Source organism: Anomalospiza imberbis, chromosome 2 (genome assembly GCF_031753505.1).
Source record: "Anomalospiza imberbis isolate Cuckoo-Finch-1a 21T00152 chromosome 2, ASM3175350v1, whole genome shotgun sequence".
NCBI lineage: Eukaryota > Metazoa > Chordata > Aves > Passeriformes > Viduidae > Anomalospiza > Anomalospiza imberbis.
The window spans coordinates 47004917-47024227 of NC_089682.1; the positions used below are offsets into that span (position 1 = coordinate 47004917).

The 19311-nt window shown below is 37.7% G+C and overlaps 1 protein-coding gene across 8 annotated transcripts; it reads right to left on the reverse strand.

Annotated features, from left to right (window-relative positions):
- Positions 1-199: 199 nt before the first annotated feature.
- On the reverse strand, positions 200-19033 carry USP16 (ubiquitin specific peptidase 16). Of its 8 annotated transcripts, XM_068180756.1 has the most exons (18): positions 18941-19032; positions 16905-17003; positions 15108-15289; positions 14383-14486; positions 11996-12099; positions 10107-10285; positions 9015-9107; positions 8042-8172; positions 7616-7703; positions 6996-7074; positions 6043-6134; positions 5253-5309; positions 4406-4573; positions 3171-3828; positions 2835-2929; positions 1564-1650; positions 1154-1307; positions 200-525 (listed from the first exon to the last, which is right to left on the reverse strand). In XM_068180756.1, exons 2-18 carry the CDS (start codon positions 16963-16965, stop codon positions 401-403), a joined length of 2457 nt encoding a protein of 818 aa, XP_068036857.1. In that variant the 5' UTR covers positions 16966-17003; positions 18941-19032; the 3' UTR covers positions 200-400. The 8 variants fall into 8 exon arrangements, with proteins under 8 accessions (XP_068036857.1, XP_068036858.1, XP_068036859.1 ...); XM_068180757.1 differs by lacking the exon at positions 1564-1650 and having other exon boundaries at positions 18941-19033; XM_068180758.1 differs by lacking the exon at positions 18941-19032 and having other exon boundaries at positions 15188-15289.
- Positions 19034-19311: the final 278 nt, after the last annotated feature.

A 19311-nucleotide genomic window follows, 5' to 3' on the forward strand; every position in this document is an offset into this window, starting at 1 on the left:
TGAAGCTGCAATTGTTTTGGCTCTTAAGATGTGTAGGAAGAAACAGCTTCTTATGCTTGGAACCCAGGTCTAAAAAACGCATTGGAACACATGATAGCCAAGATAGCTACAGTTCAAAAGTAGAGCCAGTTGCTTTAAAGTGAAAAAGCTGCTGATCAAGATTTGTATCAACAAATTACTCAACAAAAACACAAAGCTGTAATTTTGAAAAAAGACTTCTATTGAAAAGTAGTGGAAACACTGGAAAAAGTATGTTAACTGCTTGTCAGAGTGCCTAAAATGCATAAAGTGAATTCCTGCTATACAGTAGCTCCAACATGTTAACAACATAATTTGCAAGTCTGCCTTCTCAGACCTCCAAAAAAAGTGTCTGCAAACCCACGAAGGCTCTTCTGATGAGTTACAGCAGCATCTCATAGAACAGAAGATAGGCTTGGGAGCTCAGCACTTTGGACACAGACACAGGTTGTACATGGGTATCGCTGATGTGGAACCACTGACCTTTGACTGGCTCCGTTTTTGAAGCTGTGAAAGGAAAAATTTAGGAGTAAAAGTTATTACAAAAAATAGAAGCAATCGGTTCTATTACTGTTCTTCAGTAAGAATCATAGAGTACAATCATAGAATCATTAAGTTGGAGAAGACCTGCAAGATAGAATCCAACCTGTGACTGACCAACTTTGCCAACTGGACCAGAGCACTGAGTGCTACATCCAGTTGTTCCCTGAACACCTCCAGGGATGGGGATGTCACCACATCCTTGAGCAGCCCCTTCCAATGCTTAACCACCCATTTTGTCTTCTTTTCTTCCTAATGTCCAACCTGAACCTCCCCTGGCACAGCTTAAGGCCATTTCCTCTTGTCCTGTCACTGGTTGCCTGGGAGTAGAGCTGGACCCCCACCTTGCTATGCCCTCCTTTCAGGCAGTTCTGGAGAGTGATAAGATCTCCCCTGAGCCTCCTTTTCTCCAGGCTGAACCCTCCCAGCTCCCTCAGCTGCTCCTTATAGCATTTCACTAGCTTCACTGCCCTTCTCAGAGAACTTATCAGCCATGGCAGGAGGTTGGAATGACATGATCTTTAAGGCCCTTTTCAACCCAAACCATTTTGTGAATCTGTAAGAAATAATTTGTAAAATATTTCTAATGATTTACCTTGAGATTTTCCTCGAAGGATAAGATCAGAGAGGTGGTTGTTCATAGCTCTCATTTTAACATAGGCAGTGTAGTGTCCAGACCTCATTGTTCCGCTGTGTTCAACAACTCCATAGAGAGAGTACAAGACCTTTGTATTCCCTTCAGCCACATTCTAGAAAACCACAAGTTTAGCTATGTCAGCCAAGTGCTGGGTTTTGAAGAATGTAAACTCTTTGATTTTTTTGCTAATGAAATGGAAACTGATCATTAGAGATTCATGCAAGCACTACACTTATGAACAGTGAAGTACAAGTGATCACACAAAGTAACAGGCTTGACAAGCATTCTACAAAGATTTTGCTAAGCAGCTTTGTTGTGAAAGCACATTAGAACATGGAAAAGGAGAATCTGATTGTTTTCCCACTTACTTTACATTTAGCTGTACAGAAAGGAGCCAAATCTATCACTTCTGGGAACTTGATATGCCTGTTAACCTTCTGTAGATTAAATCCAGCCTTAAACAACCAAAGTAGAGGGAAAACCCCATAATGTTAAAATGGAGCATATTAAAACCATGCTTAGTTACTAAATGTTTCAGGTTAAAGTTTCAACAATACAAATTAGTTTTACATTACACAAAACTGGGGAAAATCTTTTTTTTTTTCTCTGATGTCCAGTATTCCAGCATTATTTCCTTGCCCCCACATGCTGCACTGGAGCACAAGTTAAGATGGCTCTTCAGCTCACTCATACATTAATGTAATGGTAGCAGAAGTGGAAAAAGAATCAGCTCTAATGCACTTCAGTAACTATGAGGACAACTCTTGCTTCTCAGATACTGTAACATGCCTGAGGATCTGATCTTAGAAGATCCAAACTGATGCAAACTGCTCCCACCTTAATCAAACAATTGTCCAGTATCAAACTGGAAAAACAAAAGGAGATTATGATAAATGTTATTTTCTTCATATTACAGTCTCTTGGATCAGGCTACACATTTCCATTTTCTATATGAAATAAGGTTTTATCTAATTAAAGTTGCCTCCCTTATTTTTCAAGTATATTGACCAAAAACACCAAACAGGATTAAATTTAAAAGTACTGTCTCCCTTTCTTTTCCTCCTTCTCTCTTAAAAAGCTAAAGCCCCGAGTTAAAAATTTTTCTACAATTTAGGGATAAAGAGGTAAGTGACTTCAGTGTCTGTAAATAAAACTAAAGTTACTTTGCTTTCCTTTCATCCTTCCTTCTCCCCAACAAGGCTCAGAATCCTCTCTTTTCCACTTCTGCCAACTTGTTACTTATTTGTTACTAGTAAGGGGTCCTATTTACCTCTACCTACTAAAATAAATGAGCCCATGAGCAGCTGTGATAGTAGGAAATCATTAATGCTAAGATTCTGCTTAATACAGTAAGCAGTAAGAATAATAAGAGAATATGTTGTGAATACACTCACAAAACAATATTTTCCAGTTAATTAAGGGAATATTCTTTCAGGGAAACACACCTTAGTGCCTCAAAGACCACAAAACACAATGCTTCACGCTAATGCCTTCTGAACTTTGGGAAGAAAAACAAACTAGTTTTGTAGAAAATAAAAGAATGTTAGCATGTTTTCAAGTTAAGCTAGTACTACATACATATGTACACATATATACATATTAACCAGAGGCTACATACTTGTATCAGCCTGCTACTTACCTGCTGAAACCTCTTTAAGTGAAGGGTTAAAATTGGAGGAGCTAGAGAGATGAGCATCTGCTTTTTGGCATTAGTATAAACATACTTCTTTTCACCTGCAGAAAAGAAAAATCACCAAAGATTAAAACAAGTGTTTTATATCAAAACAAATGTTACAGCAAGAATTTATTTTCACTATTTAAACTGGTACAAATAACTGAGAAGCTGAGCATTCCCCTTTAATATGATGAATGAAAGTAGACAAAGTTGTAAAAAGGATACTCTCCCCACCCTTTACCCATTCAAGAAGCAGACAGGGATATGTTTAAAGTTTTCTTTTAAAAAAGTCTGTCATACTTATGTTATTCTTTGGTCCACAATGCCTTTGTGTACACACATCACACAGTAGTTTATTGGTCTCGGTAAGTGTTTCATTACGGGTAAATTGATACAAACAATGATGGATTGAATCTTCTTCAGGGTTCAGCTCTTCCCTGTTTGCCAGAGTACAAAATGCTGTTTCAGGGTCATCCGTAGATACTTCACACATCTTTTTAGGAACAGGCTGAAGGCTATCCAAGGTACTTGTGTCACTGGCACCCAAGTGGAGTTTTGAAAAGTCTGTAGCAAGCTCTTCCTCATCTTCATTGTCATCCTCCTCTTTCAAAGACAGGTTGTCAAGGCCATTGACAAACGTCATAGGAGAATCTAAGCCTTCCATAGAGAGATCCAGGAGAGACTCCTTTTCCTCACATTCTTGTTCTGCCTTTCCTGCATTTTCATGCCTGCTCTGAATTTCTGTACTATTTCCCTGTATAGTCAAGTCTTTCTGAGTTAAGCAGTGATCTTTGCAATCATGTGATGATTCCTCTTCTTGCTTCTTATCAACAGTTTCAGAGCTCATTTCAGTCTCTGATTCTTGGTTGTACTCGACATCTATCTCTGGCTGTTCAGTTGTGCAGAGATCTGTCAAGTGAAGCACCTTTCCTTGAAGTTTTTCCTGCCGGCGTTGGCTCTGCTCATTTGAATACATAATAAACAAGAGTACAAAAACCAAAGTAAGTCTAAATTATATTTAGTATTTCTTACCACTTCTTTATCATCTTTGTTGCATACCATAGATACACAAGGCAGGAGGGGGAAGAATAATCTATGATTTAATGATCAGAGATAATCAGTTCCACTAATACTGAATGTATCCTCACTCAGACATAGTTCCCCACTGCTCCCTGTTACATTGTATCATAAAAAGACAGCTAATGATGCCCTTGCTATCTTCCTGATCTTTCTTGTGTCTGTATTCTAAAGTTTTGTGAATATTCTTGCAATCAATGACTGGGAAACAGTCTGATACAAATTAAGGCTTCTTCAGACAGACAACAAATTCTACTGGATATTATATTATTCCTACACAACAATGCTCAACAGAACATCTTAACCCCAAAGACATGGGTGTAATTGCTCATTTCAGTTGTGTATATGAAAAGAGGAGAAGTTCTAAGCTATCTCTTCCTTCATGTAAACTAAGGAAACTAAAAAGAATTTATTTAACGAAACAGCAAGCACAAAGTGAAATATCTATCCAAACCAACCTTGGCTTTTTTTTTGGCCTGTTTCTTCATTTTTTTCTGAAGGTGCTTACTTGTACCACGGGGCTCATATTTCTGCTTAAGGTAATGGTCACTGATTTCATCCTCTTCATCTTCAGATTCCATTTCTTTGTTTTTTTTAATGTTTTCTCTCCTTGTAATTTTCCCTTTCTACAAAACCCAAAAAGCCACAGAAATAGAGATGTTATCTGAGTTTTCAGCTTCAGGTAACATTTTAATGATGTAATGTACAACTAACTCACACCCTGATGTTAATGGAAGGAGTGTCTCACTTCAGAAAGTCCATATGAAATGAATGAAACTGTATGAAAAAAAAGGCTATCGAGGGCCAAAATCTAAACCTGTAAAGGCGCAACATCACCTTTCCCTCTAACAGATCTCATTAAATGCATTAAAAGTAATGTTTTGCACACGGAGAGACATTTTCTGTTGAACTGCCTGACACAGAATTTGTTTGCTTCTGCTAAAAGGAAAGTGTCTGGAGATTGATCAGATAAGTATTCACATACTATCCTATCAACATTTCTTAACTTTATTCCATAACCTGAATATTAGGAGAGGTGTTCTTGGATTTGGTGCAGGAAAATGGATGAAAAACATGAAAACAAACTCCCAAAGAACTCAAATAATCTGTGTAATTTTCCAGAGAGCCACAACTTACAGGAATGACTCTCATTAAAAATCTTACTCTATCTTCCTGTGCAATTTTGACTTGCAAAAGAGAATTTTAGAAAGAAACTTAAATACTCTTCATAATGACTGTATAATATGCGTTTTCATGTGAATAAAAAAAATATAAGCCGACAAGTACCTATGTACTATTTCTTACCTGAACATCTAGTACGGGAAGTGACAAATCAAGGAAAGACTCGTGGACCAAGGATACCTTTAAATGAATAATCAAGAGTCCAATTTAATTTTGTTTGGAAACAGATGGCTTGCAGTCAATAGGTGTATTTGCATGTTTGCATTCAAGGCCTGCTTTTATTTATGCATTCAACTATAAAACATGGCTCTTTTACCTCCAGAAATAGCTTTTCCAATGACCAAAAATCCAACAGTCACTTTACCACAGAAATGAGCAGGAAATACTTCTATGAATTTCAGTTACCTAGTGAGACTGCACCTTAGGGCCTAAGACACTCATAGCTGTAATCCATGATAATATTCAGCTAGCTCATTTGCTAATACACTCAAATTACTTCAATCTCAGGATATACTATCCCAGTAGTGTTTTCTTAACTGTCCTCCTGGCACTCCCACGGTCTTTTCATTGTGGTAAAGGGGAAAACGTAATCCCCTGAATAAAAGAGGAAAGGGCCCCACAGCAATTATTTTGCTCTATGATCTGTACCACTGGAAGGTGTTCACTGAGAATCTAGGAGGGAATTCTGGCAGAGGCAGCTTGCTGTTGCTGACCTCTTTTTCTGGAAGGCTTTTGAAAGGAACTGAAAGATTAACTTTAAAACACAGTGGAAAAAAGATTCCAGACAAATCATTCTCCTTTTTAAAAACATGCAGCTAGTCAAGTCTTACTTCTACAGACAGTCACTTTGGCGTTCTCCTGCAGATTACAGGACATAACACTCTAGGTTATTCAGTGTAGGCATTTTACTTACAGTTCTGCATTCCTCACACATAATTGTGCTGGTTAATTCTCCACCAAAGATTCGATCTACAAAACTTTGTATTCCCTTTTTCTTTTCATATTCTGAGAATTCAGAAAGTATATAGTAAAGTTAAAAATATTACATACAATATACTGGCAACCAATTTCATTACAGCATACTGAATAAAGAAGGAGAATATAACATGCAAGGTGTATGACGAAACATGTTGGCCTGTTCTGGTTTCCTCAGGATAGCAAGTACAGCAAGATTCTTAAATTAAGAATATTTTGTGTATCAAAAGAATGGGGGTGAAAACACATACCCAGAACACAGCTTGGTTAAGCCATATCTCTACCACTTTCTCTGCTCAAATGCATTTCCCTATTTTCTCAGAAGTACTGCATCTCAGTAAGGATTCCTGTTTTCCCTCAAGACTGAAACAACTATCTGAACTTAAAAAACAAGCACCAACTTTTGTCAGACACACAAAACCATTTTCCTCAAGTTGTAATTTCAGAGTAACACAGTCTGAATTTAAATTGTCAGATCATCTCCTAAGTCAGCTTGAAAGTTTAAAAATTCTTCTGTTCATTGTTTGGAGTTTTTCTATACTACTGTTTTGTAACAATGGACTATTAGCAGCTGCATAAATTATATTCACATACCAGTATTTTAATTTCTTACATGTGTGAATGATTAATCATTGCCCAAACATATTTTAATGTATGATGTCTACAGAATCAACTCTCTCTTATCCTGTTAAGAAGGAAATGCCAACAAAGTTCAGCAAGACATTTAAATATAGACTAAAATTATTGAGCCTTTTATTCTAGATATAAGTGTACTCAAGAGGTCATAAAGTTGTACAAGTAAACATATATATTTTGGTTGATACTATTAATATTACTGTATATATTTCAACAAAGGAGATTTTACAATTTACTGATGCTGTGATAATTTACCTTTAATTTTCTTTTTAAGTTCTTCTTCATTTTGATTGTTAGAATCACTCAGCGCCTTTAGTATTCCAATACTTATTTGCTGAAATTTTCAAAACAAATATACTCTGTAAAATTTCCTACGATAATTCAGTTAGCTAGTTCATTTTATGATGTGTTTCAGATGGAGGAAAAAAGTATAATCTTCACCAATTAAGAAAATCAATACAAACAGCACGAATACCTGTAGAACCACACAATAGTTCCTGTAGATATCAAAAAAAAAAATCAACTGAGAAGTTGCAACCATAATGTTCCAATAAGCATGTAAGAAAATCAGTCTAAGGATTAATACTTGTCCAAATTAAAACTGGGAAAAAACCCCTATGGAATTTCTACAGGTGTGTTTCAGAAATTAAAACGTAAGGATGTTCTTTAGAGTGCCTACACATACTCCAAAGCCACTTTTTGTGGGTTCTCTTTGCTAATATGCTTCAAGTGAGCGCTACGGACAGCACAACCATACTACATTCATGAGAAGCTGACATATCTCAGGAAGTATGTTCTTTCTCCCCTCAGCAGAAGAGTCTGGGTCCAGGGTACGAAGAAGAAAAGGTATGCACAACTATGACTTTAGCACTCACTTGGATTTCTTCTGCTCTCATTCCATCAAGTAAGTAACGAAGCAGTTCATGACTGTCTTGCTGCTGATAACCTTTGAATCGTATTGCTCTGTTAAATGAAATTGTAAAGTATAACTGAACTCAGAGATAAAGCAAAAATGATTCACAGCAAACACACATGGACAAAGTCTCCAGAATGTAAGTATATAAAAGAAGTAAGTGTATACATATCATATTTTCTAAAAATATGATGCCACCTACTCAGTATGTCACTATCTTTCATTTTACTGCTATTAATTTTTATTTCGCTCTTCTTTCAAAAATTAAGTATTCTACAAATTATATATGCTGTGTTCTGAGCTATAGATAAAAAAGGATAAAAACTGACAGTCTTAAACAACAAACATTTTCATACTTACAATGACGTGCAATTGTACAGATACTTACTTTTTACAAACCTGAGCAAAAAGTTCCTTAGGAGTCACTACCCCTTTTTTTGTCTCTTGCATTTCTGTCACAATCTGATGCATGGCTAGTGTTAAAGGACCCGGCTGATCTAGTTTTATTAGCTGAGGTTCCTGTTTGAAAGAAAAGCAAAAGAGTTGTTTTGCCTTAATTTGGTGGCAGATTCTTTTGCAGAAAGTTTTTCCTTTTCAGTTCCTGAAAACACTACTGTCAAATAGAATACCCAAAATTCCAAAATGGCAATAAGTTAACCTGACAAAATGTGTGGCTTATCATGAAATGATAGCAAAACTCATTTATTGCTTAGTTCAAAGTCTGGATTTCTTACCTTTACTAGGAAAAAAACAAATTTCTTAAAAAGGTTGTACATTTTCTGTCATCCAAATCTCTAACTGTAATGACAGGTGTGCTATTTAAGTTAGTGCTACAGACATCCTCTAATTTCTTATTTTGCATTTAGACAAGTGGCACTATAGCAAGAGTTACACATTTTCATCCTTTAAATGACATTATTGTAATGCAAGCACTCCTTCTACGACAGAGTATTGAATCACTGTTCTTACACTCAACAAAATACCTCCACTGACTTCAGAAGCAGCTTTATAGAAAGCAGTGATGAAGCTCCTGCTGATTTTACACCCTAATCTTGTTAGTATTTACCTGGAACATGTAGGAGAAGGGACTGTAAGCAACCCTAGCTCTGATAAATCATGGCTGTGCCAATATCAAAGAGTGGAAACAGCCTTATCCGTCCAATGAGGATGGGTGTTACAAAAGAGTGGCTTAGCTAGTTAAGGGCAGTCTGCTGGGGATGGAGTTGGAATCTGCTGCCTGGCTATACTGTGAGTAGGAAGCTGACAATAGGAGCAGCTTTAAAATCGACAGAGAAGCACTGCTAGTTTCCTTAACAGACTGGAAGACAAGGACAAACACTATGGAGGTCAAAACATATTACCACGCATAGCTCAGGTGACTCAATTTTAATTGTTGTGCCAGGCATTTTAGCTTCTTTAAGCAGCTCCCTCAGGACTGGAGTTTGTGATAAATTCTGTAGAACATAAAGACAGAAAGAGATTGGAAAATGGGGACAACAGGAAGGGCAGTTGAACTCTGCTAGTCATGGAATTTGTAGCAACCAGTTTAGCAGCAATTTATTTTTCCCAAACACAGAACTAAAGTGGTTAATTACCACTCTAGGGTCCCCATCTGTGTTTAAGACTTAAAGGTACATTCCATATAGCTAATGGGACTACCAATGCCCTCTATAAGCATTACTTCATATTGCAGAAACCCTAAGTGTATTTTTCTTCTACAGACCGATCTTTTGACAAGTGTATTTACTAGTGTCTGTTTCAAAAAATTTGAAGGATAAAATGCAATACATGTATTTGCTTGGTTTAAAAAGTGTTTAAAAGTAAATTAAAAGCAGTTTACCAAAATCTGCAAGTACAGTGGGAATTTGAGTAAAGCTTCAGTATCAAAAGCCAAAGAGCACAAGATAATGTCTGTTTCTACACACATGAAAGAACAAGTTTATTATACATTTCTGAGCTGAACAAGTCACACAAGACGGCAATGCCTGCAACTTGCTCATCCTGCTTTTTTCATCCAATATTTAGTTTTGATTTCCTTTTGCTGAGAGAGACATTTTTATTACAATAAACACCCGTGGTCTTTGAGTGCTAATCTCTTATAGTCAAAGAGGTCACAAGGGTGATGTGTCAGACTATTTCATATTTTTAAAAAATAACTAGAAGTCGGCATGCTTATTTTATGTCAGTGAAAAATGCTATCCCTCAAGGACAAGGCAGTTTATTGTATTTCCCCCTAGAGCAAGTCTGAACCTGCAGCTCCATTTCTTCGTATTTCTCTGGGCCAAAACACTATTTTTAGAAAGAAGCCATCATTCCTGGCAGATAAAAAAATCACATTCTAATTGTGTCACTGTAAAATGCTGGGGACACGGTTGTTGTGGGCTGTTTTTCATTTTGTTTGTGGCTTTTTTTCCTATTCAAAGTTTTTCTAAAAGCAACAGCAAGTCCTGTACCTGCATCACTGCATTAAAGAAACATGTATTCCCCAAGTTACTAAGTCCTTTCACAGTGACTTCTCCATCAGCAGTTGAATGAGAATTTTCTTCTTTAAGTGAAACTTCTTTTTCTTGCTCATTTTTGCTGTCTTTTTCTACTTTTTTATTTTCAACTTCTTTGTTCTGTTGTTTTTCTTCTGAAATAATAAAAACATATCACATGTTAACATAGTTATACAGTATAGGCTAGGAAAGATTATTACAGCAGACAGCAATCTATGATGATTAGAGCTTATACATATGATAATTAATTCTTTAATTTTTAAATATAAAACTACTGATTTATTTTCTTAAATTGTCTAGGTAATAGAAGTTAAAAAAACCCAACAAATCACGAGCTGCCTGCAATGCCATTTCAAATCAGCAAGCAAATTAAACATCTCTTGGCACACAAGCCATTTATGCCAATATACTCTGAAATTCTTCAGAATTCAGAATGTTCCTGTCAAAATCACCTATGTGAGGGCTTTCTACAACATCCAACTGGTTCCCACTGCTAAAGCATTCTCATATTCATTTAATGTACCTAAACAGATGATACTGAAAGGTTTATAGTCTTCAAGAGGAGTTAAAAATATTTCCCCCCAAATTTTGTTGGTGTATTGCTGAAAATTTCAACGGCCTGTTTAATAAAGCTCTAAGGGAGAAGCGAGTTCCATGCAGTTTTCAAAATAACATCCACACTGGTTCTGCCAGTTTGGCAGTCAGCTAGTGATTTCGTTTCTGGTAAATAGGGCTGAGAGCTAATACTATCTCTAAAAATCAAGTAACACAAGTTCAGAGAAAGCAAGGAAAACAGACAATACAATCTTAGGACAAGAAACAGATGGATGAACAACAACACACACAACACATGACACAAACAACAACTGCACCCAAGTATTCAATGGTTTTCTAGTTCAAACCCAAGAAGAAAATTTTGGCAACTGTTATGAAGTTCAACTGTGTGTCTGGGAAAGACTGACCACTCAAAAAACTCTGCTCCCTCTGGGAAAACCTCAGCTGCTTTCTGAAAAAATTGAATTCAGAGACAGCCACGTGACATTGCTGGATATTTGTGTTCCATTTCCCACAGGGCCTGTGATTTCACCCAAGTGTTGGAATTTCTTACAGTCATTTGTTATAGCACTTTTTTTCACATGCAAATTCTTCCAATTTTTCTAGTGGAAATGCCTTGTACAGAACTAGTTTTGCCATTATGGAAACTAGGGGGCTTTTGCTGGGTTTGTTTTCTTTTAAACAATCGTATTTTACAGGTAGACTGCAGGCTGAACACAGTAGAGTTCTAAAAGCACTGCAGCTACCTAAAATAAATGTATAGATCAAGTGACAAAACTTCTGTATACTACTCCTTCCATCAGGATATGTGCTGCAACAGCTAGACACTTAGTCATTCCTGATACATTCACAAATACCCACAAAAAGACTTTAAAAAAAATCAAATCAAATTATCCTTAAGCAAGGACAATTTTTCTTTAGATCTCAAGACAGACTGAGCAACACAGCACGCTAAGTACTGAAAGTCAAATGCCTATTTGCAGAAAAACTGAATGTCACATTTTTTAAAAAGTCACAATAAAACTGTCTTTTTTTCTGCCCATTCTTGTATGTTTTGTCTGTAAATGTTTAGGGTATGCTGAGCAAAATCCTGATCTAATTAGGTCTATGGGCTAGGATGTTACTTTGCTATCAGAATTATGACAAAGAATATAAAAAAGGGGAGAAATTAGTTTTTCCCTTTACCGTAAAGAGCAAAATCTAATTTAGTGTAAATTCTGGATTTATAGTACTGTCTGCAACACTTAGGAGACCTTCTGATTTACTGCATCTATACTATAATTACTTACCTGCATGTGATGAGTCAATACCAACTTGTTTTCTAACAAAATCCACAGTCTGGCCCAAAAGGGTTGAAGTTTTATATGGAACTTCATTATCACATAGGTAGCACCTGTCTCCGCCGCCCCCAAAAGAAAACAATTAATCCTATTTTTTTTCTATTATTTAAAAATCCTAAGGTATTTACTTGTTTGATGCAATTAATTACACAAAGTTATAAAATTACACGGTTTAGTGTAAGATGTATAAGTCTTAGAGAAGAATTCAATCTACTTGTCACAAAAATAAAACCCCTAAAAATTATCTTTAGTAAATTATTTTGGTGACTGGCAGTTGCAATTTACAAGTATAAATTAGACTTTTAAAAGATGTGCTTAGAAACCCTGCGGCAAGAAAAAGAAAAGCTTGGAAAATTTTGCCAAAATCAAGAAACTAAGGTATCAGGCCATAACGGAAATGACTTACGAATATTATGGCGTGGAAAAATATTTTGAATATTCTAGCCAAGCAAATACTTAATTGTATTTAAGTCACATAAGAAATAATTCAAATGTCCACCCTTAAACCTGCAGACTTGTATTTGATCTTCTACTGCTGATACAAACCCCATTTGTCTCTTTATGAGCAAAGAAGCATATGGTTATGCCAGTAATCTGCTTTAGAGAAAATTGTAGGAGAAGCTGCAGTCATAAAGGCTCGAGAAGGGTAAAACTGTGACAGGACACAAACAGCTGAAGGAGTTTTAACATGTACCAATTTTGTAGTTCCACCCAATCAACTCTTTGAAGAAGTACTGATACTTCTGCATTTTGGAAAACACCAATTACAATTCTTAGGCAGACTTCAAGATTACCATAAAGTCAGACTCAATTTTCTGATATTAAAAGCAGAAGTAGTCTGCAGCAAAGTGTTTCCCCAAATCTCCAGCATTCCTGGCATTAGCTATAGTCATCACATGACTCAGCTTTTGGATCCCTGATTTCTTATCTATTGTCTATCTGGTTAGTAATAAAAACAGACATTCTCACTCCTGGAATAACAAAGGATAGTTACTTCCATCATGTATTCTAACACCATAATCTTCTACCTTTCAAAAAAATTGTAGACAATCTTGAAAGAATCAAAGGTTTTGTTAGTGATGGCTGTTTGACCAGCACTGAAAATAAGTGCAATCAGCTGCTGTAAGTCCAAAAGAGCAGAATTTAGTGAATAACTAGAACTCTCCCTTTCTTCTCCACATGTCTCTAAACTCATTACAGTTATCTAAATCCAATTTGAACCACACGTGCATGCACACCACAGAGAGGCTTGTTCACACGTTGATATCATTAATAGAAGGATTTTTATTAGAATTAAAATTTTGAATAAAATTTTGATCAGAATTTCTGTACGAGGCCCATTGTGAGATACAGTTCTTGACAGTGGGTTTGATTTATAATAATTTATAGTCAATATATCAATCTTTGAATCATTTCTTGGGTGAGTTTGTACAACCGAGAAATTCTAGAAGGAAGCCAAACATCTTACTTCCACAACTTCCTCTTATTTGCAAATATTTTGATTAAAAACCAGGGAAAATAGAGCACTTCAAACCCACCATTTTAACACTAATTTAAATTCACAAAGACAAGTTCACTAGTTCATTAGTAATAATAATAATATCCATTTCCATTCTAGATTTCATTAAAAGTAGTGATCGTTACATGTAATGCTAAGTATGATCAATTAAATAGAGAATGTTATATAAAATGAACACAATGACAGATACTAAGTTGCAAAACCACGTTACTAAGCAAAACAAAAACTCTTTATGTCAAGTACAGTATTTCTATATAGCACAGTTTAGAAAATTAGGGTTTCCTCTCATATATACAAGTGTATAATTACTTTTGAGTGAAGCAAAAACTACTAGGGACAGGGATTTTGTATTGCTTGATCCAGTAGCATCTCATAATTCTAGCTATGCTTCCTGTCTATATGTAGTATTAAAAAAAAATCTTATTTACAGAGGAGATAAAAGTAAGGTTGTCACTAAGTGCACATCAGAAAGAACCTTCTCCCAAGGTCATTTGGGACACTTAAGATTTAGAGCTACAAATCAACAACAGTGTCCACGTGTCGGCATTGTGTCCAAGTAGAAACAGTAAAATATTAAGTCAACCACATTTACTAGTTGGTCAAGTTCAACCTTAATTATGAAAATTTTCTAATGATAAATTTTACAAGAAAATAACACTTATTCCGCAAATCTCAGCAAAGACTGCTGGAAATTACATGTTTGGAAACACTTTAATATATGCCTAGAGAGAAATCTCAGAATCCTCAAAGAAAGGACAAATTATATGCCAGCCTCTGTTGCCCCCCAGCTCCGTCTCGTGCTGCCTGACAAACTCACCACACACTCCAGCTGTCCAAATTGAGAACCAAACAGTGGGGATCTGATCTTGGTGTTTCATAATGCTTTAAAGCATGCTGGTCTGGAGAATTTCTGTCACAGCCCTACAATATTGATAACCACAAGTGTCACAAAATCCATTTGACTCTCAATGAAACATACATAAAGTCAAAGTAAAACCAAAGTATTACAATCAAACCTGTTCAATTATGTTCAACTAATTGGGATCAACAGATGGATATTTATTTCAAAATATTTCTTTCTGCAGATTGATAAATTACTGGGTGCAGAATAAAGCTGCTATGGGACTGAACATTTAATGAACGAATTCCTAAAAGAACAAAACAGAACCAAAACCTCTTTGGCATGCAAGAGTTCTAAGTTTCATGAACTAATGTGAGCATTAAGATCTTGTAAAAAACCCACAGATTAGGAGCATTTTTATTTTTTCTGCAAAATAATTCAAACTTTCTAAGAAAATCAGTCCTCAAGATGGTAGTTTAGCCTTCAGCCTGCTAAATATCTTTGAGCCATGTTCCAAGTACTTCATTTCACATTCAGAGCAGACATTTTAAAATCACACTCTACAGTACATAAAGCCATCTAGGTAGCACCATCTTTACAATACAAAAAGAGAATATAAGAGTTTAATTAGAAACTCTCTTGTTCCACCGCATTATGAGACACTGAAAGGTATTAAGACAAATTAACAACAAAAGAGATACCCTATGGCCACATTTTAGGCATAACCATATTGAAGTGCCTTCATCAGTCTCCTCCTCCTGAGCCTTCTCTTGTGTCTTACTGTCTGCCTTGCAGTCCTGACAAACATGCCATTCCACATTCTGCAGTGCCCTTCTCACATGCCCTTGGTCCAGTCCTTTACGAATATGCTTGCACACAGGTTCTACAAATTAAAAAGCACAAGAAGGATGTAGGTAGCATCACAAATGCAACCTTTGAAGACAGTGGCAGCAATCCAGAAGTTGGATAGTCTTTCTAGAGCCAAAGAAACACGGACAATTTATCTGAGTATCAGAAAGAAACCTTTTGTTACCACCAATGACAATATGGGTATACTGTTGCTGCATCCTAAACTTTACTTTGAGCTGTTTTTATTGCTCAGACAGTGTGACAGCTCTGAAACTATCTTTGTTGAGGCAAGATTACAGCCTCAAGATTGCAAATTTCTATTGGCATAAACTGAAATTGGTGCAAACTTTTGTACCTCCAGTTCTGTTCCTGTCCAAGATTACAGGATTTTATCAAAGTGCAAATGCTAGCCAACAAGAGACAAACACAGATATTCAGCATTCTTTTAGCCTTTCTGAAAAACATAAGCTTTATCTACAAAATTGTCATTTAAAAAACAAACAAAAAAAATTTGTATATTGACAACTACTGTTACAGTGGAATTATTCATCAGGATTAGTCTTAGATTTGACAGGTCTTTGTCATCATAAAGTAACCTATTTATAGGCAAAAAAATGAGATGCCAGCAGCAGCTAGAATGTAACTGGTCTCTTTGCAGGAGAAAAAGAGGAACAGTTACAGTAGACATTGACCCTGACTCCAGGAAACAAGCCCCCAACACCCCCAAGAACCAAACCAGACAAAAGCAGATTAAAAAGACATCCATTAGAGACAGAAGCTAACACAAGAAGATCAGGACAATCAGGAAACCAAAGCAGAGTGGACTTAAAAACAGGCCATCCCACCAAGCCTCTTCAAACTTTTAAGTGCTCTTTCTCCCAACTAAATTCATCTGGTTCAACTCACTTCCCCAAAGAAGATGAGAAAGACACAATCTGTGACCTGGCAGATAAGGTGGTAGAGGAGAACACACAACATTAGTAAAAAACTACACAATATAAGTAAAAACTACACAACATAAGTGAAAAAAAAAAGCTACAATAACCAAGGTAAACAAGACAAAAAAAATTATCTTGTGAGATGCAGGTGGAGCTAGGAGAAAAAAAATCTAATATCTGGGATTAGGAACTATTTGGAACAGAAGAATAGAAAGAAGAGGTTTTAACCAAAATACACTATGAGAGCTGAAGTGTCCAGAGTCAGTAGCAAATTAGCTGCTACAATAAAGGCAAACTGCTTCACAAAAAGTATTTTAGTCACAGCTTTTACTGCTAAAGCAAGAATCTTCTGCAACAAACTTTTCACTAGGAAAAAGCAACTTAAGCTTGGCAGCTGACTCCACAAACACTTTATATTCTGAGTAATTTTACACAATCTGTATCAGTAAAGAACACTGTGTTTGAGTTTCCTGAAAAACTAGAAACTAATCTCAGTGTTCAAGACAGGATTATTATTTTCTAGCATACTTAGAAAAGTCATGACAGCAGTATTTCTTCCTAGACTTGTGTTTCAATTAAAAATCCAGAATCTGTACATGCGACTTCAAAGCCAGTGACTAGTGTGAAGGCCTTCTAATGTTAATCAGCTTTCAAGCTTTCTCTGAGGTTAAAAGAAACATTAGGTCCACAAACTTCTCCAAGGAAACATACTCAGTATATCCGGAGACTCATCAGACTGTGCAGTTTTGCCTTTGATGCGTTTCTTGCCCATACTTGTTGCCTGTAATTGTTCCTAAAAGGAAGAGTGACCTAACAAAGAAAAACAGTAAGATTAGAAAGTAGTTTTAATTTTCCTTGTTCATTGCTACACAAGTTATTTCTATGGGCAAGCTGTCCCTTGAGGTGAATTAACTTGTTTTAATTTGACATTTTCAAAACAAAAAAAAATTCATTGTATTTTAACATGAAACTATTAAAACTGTTGTATAGACAAGATCACAATGTGAATTACAAAACCCAAATGATTTAAAATGTTAAATCAAAAGTATTGCACAAAATAACAAGACTGGAAATTTCAGTATCAAAAATCCCATAAACCTTAAGGACTTTAACACCACAGGAATTTTATGAAAAAAATTGGTTTTGTCACAATTAAATCCTGCAGAATTTCAACCTTTTCATTTTGTTTACTGCAAATTTCCTGTGTCTTCGATGAAATCTGACACAAGTAAAATACTCTTGACATATTTGAAAATATACAGACAATGGGAATTCCGATTTTTCAGTTTCTTTGCTGGGGAAGATTTATCATCACCTTCCCCATGTATCAAGCAAATAATTCAGACAGGTCTGTTATCTACTATACCTGTGGACCCTTCTCAACAAGAGTGATCTACCACTTCAGAGTCCTGAGCCAAGTGCTTGGCTTCTGAGAGGTGGCTACTGATCACGTGATAAAGCATTTTTAGTTTCTAGTCTGTAGCCCCTGTACCTTGCCTGACAGAAGATCATCCAGAAATCTCAGGTAAACTTAAAACTCACATTATGCAATGAAAACAAGGAAGCTAAAAGGGTTCAAAATCAAGTTGCTGCAATCTTGGCAGGCTAGCTTAACCCTGCTGTCCACCCTTCATGTAAACACAACCAGCAGTAAATCTGTATCAGTCCACCTTTCCAAATCCATTTCTTTGCTTGTACTGGCAGCACACCTGCCCCAAAACACAACTGTCTGCTTAGAGCTGTCACGGCCAAAAAAAAAAATAAGTCAGACCAAGAGAATCAAAGAGAAAAATTAAGCTGGGAAGAGCTTAGGCATGATATTCACAATGAAAAGCCATTTACAAACACGCGCATACTCTTAAGGCAGATGACCCAATTGTTGATGGCTGCTTGGCAGCCACTACATCGACACCAGAATTACCAACTTTTGCAACTTAGCATTCAACTTGTTCGGAAAAAAAAAAAAAAAAAAAGAAGTAACTGTTTACCTAACAACCTTCCTCTACAGCACATTTTTCTGCAAAAAAGCTATAACACTTGATCTTGTAAAAACAATTTTAATTAATAAAATCCTTTCCAAATTGTCCTTGCTCCTGCCAGGAATGCAGGACGGCATCAACACGTGGGACTGTTAATTTAACCCACGCTGCGCCTGGGCAGACTTGTCCGACAGGTTTTGCACCACGGCAAAGCCCATACGAGGAATGCACAGCCGAAACGACTGAAGCATTTTGTATTTTTAAAAATGAAACAGATCGGTCTGTAAACAACCAAACGCGCACCTGCGTTTGACTGACACCCTGGAAAAAGACCCCGAGAGCCTCGCTTGGGGAGCCTCGATTGGTGTGGCGGGCAGCAGGCCGGACCCTGTCGCCAGCCGGCACTTCCCGTCCGGCGGGCAGCAGGTGAGCTCCGAGCCCGCAGCCCCCGGCCCCTGGCTTGGCCCAGCCCGGCCCGCTCCGCCCGTCCCGCGGCTGGGGAGCCCCCGTGACCTGGCCTCGCCTGTTTCCGATTGGCCCGCGTCATGACCGACAGCTGCCGCAACCAATCAGAAGCCCCGCACGTCGCGGCCGAAGCGACGGCTGCAGCGCGCCGACGGAGCGAGTCTCGGACTAGGAGGAGAGTGGCCACGGCGGTAGGAGCGCGGCGGCGGCCCCGGGGTGTTCCCGTCCCTCACGTGCCGATGCGGCCGGGCGAACAACCTGGTAGCGCATGACTCTAGCAGACGGGGCAGACCTCAATCTCACCTCAATCACCGGTGGCGGGGCGGCGGACACCGGCTGCCATGTGTGCTTCTGGCGCGCTGCATTGTGGGGCCGTGACCCACAATGGGGGGGGTGGGGTGCGGGTGCGGGACGTGTACGCGCATGCGCGGGCGCCACGCCGGCTCACTTTCTCCTCCTCTTCTGTGTGCGCCGCGTGGGGGAGCGGTGGCGGCGTGTTTGAGGTGTAGGGGATGCTCCGCAGCACTCGGACACTCGAGTAGCAGCCCTGTGTGGAAAACGTTGGTTTGGTGACACACCAGCGCGTCCTGACCCACGTCAGGGCAGTGGAAAGTGCGTGGGCTGTCAGTGTGTGTGCGTGACCCAGACTGCCCGGCAGACGCGAGGTGGTTCCG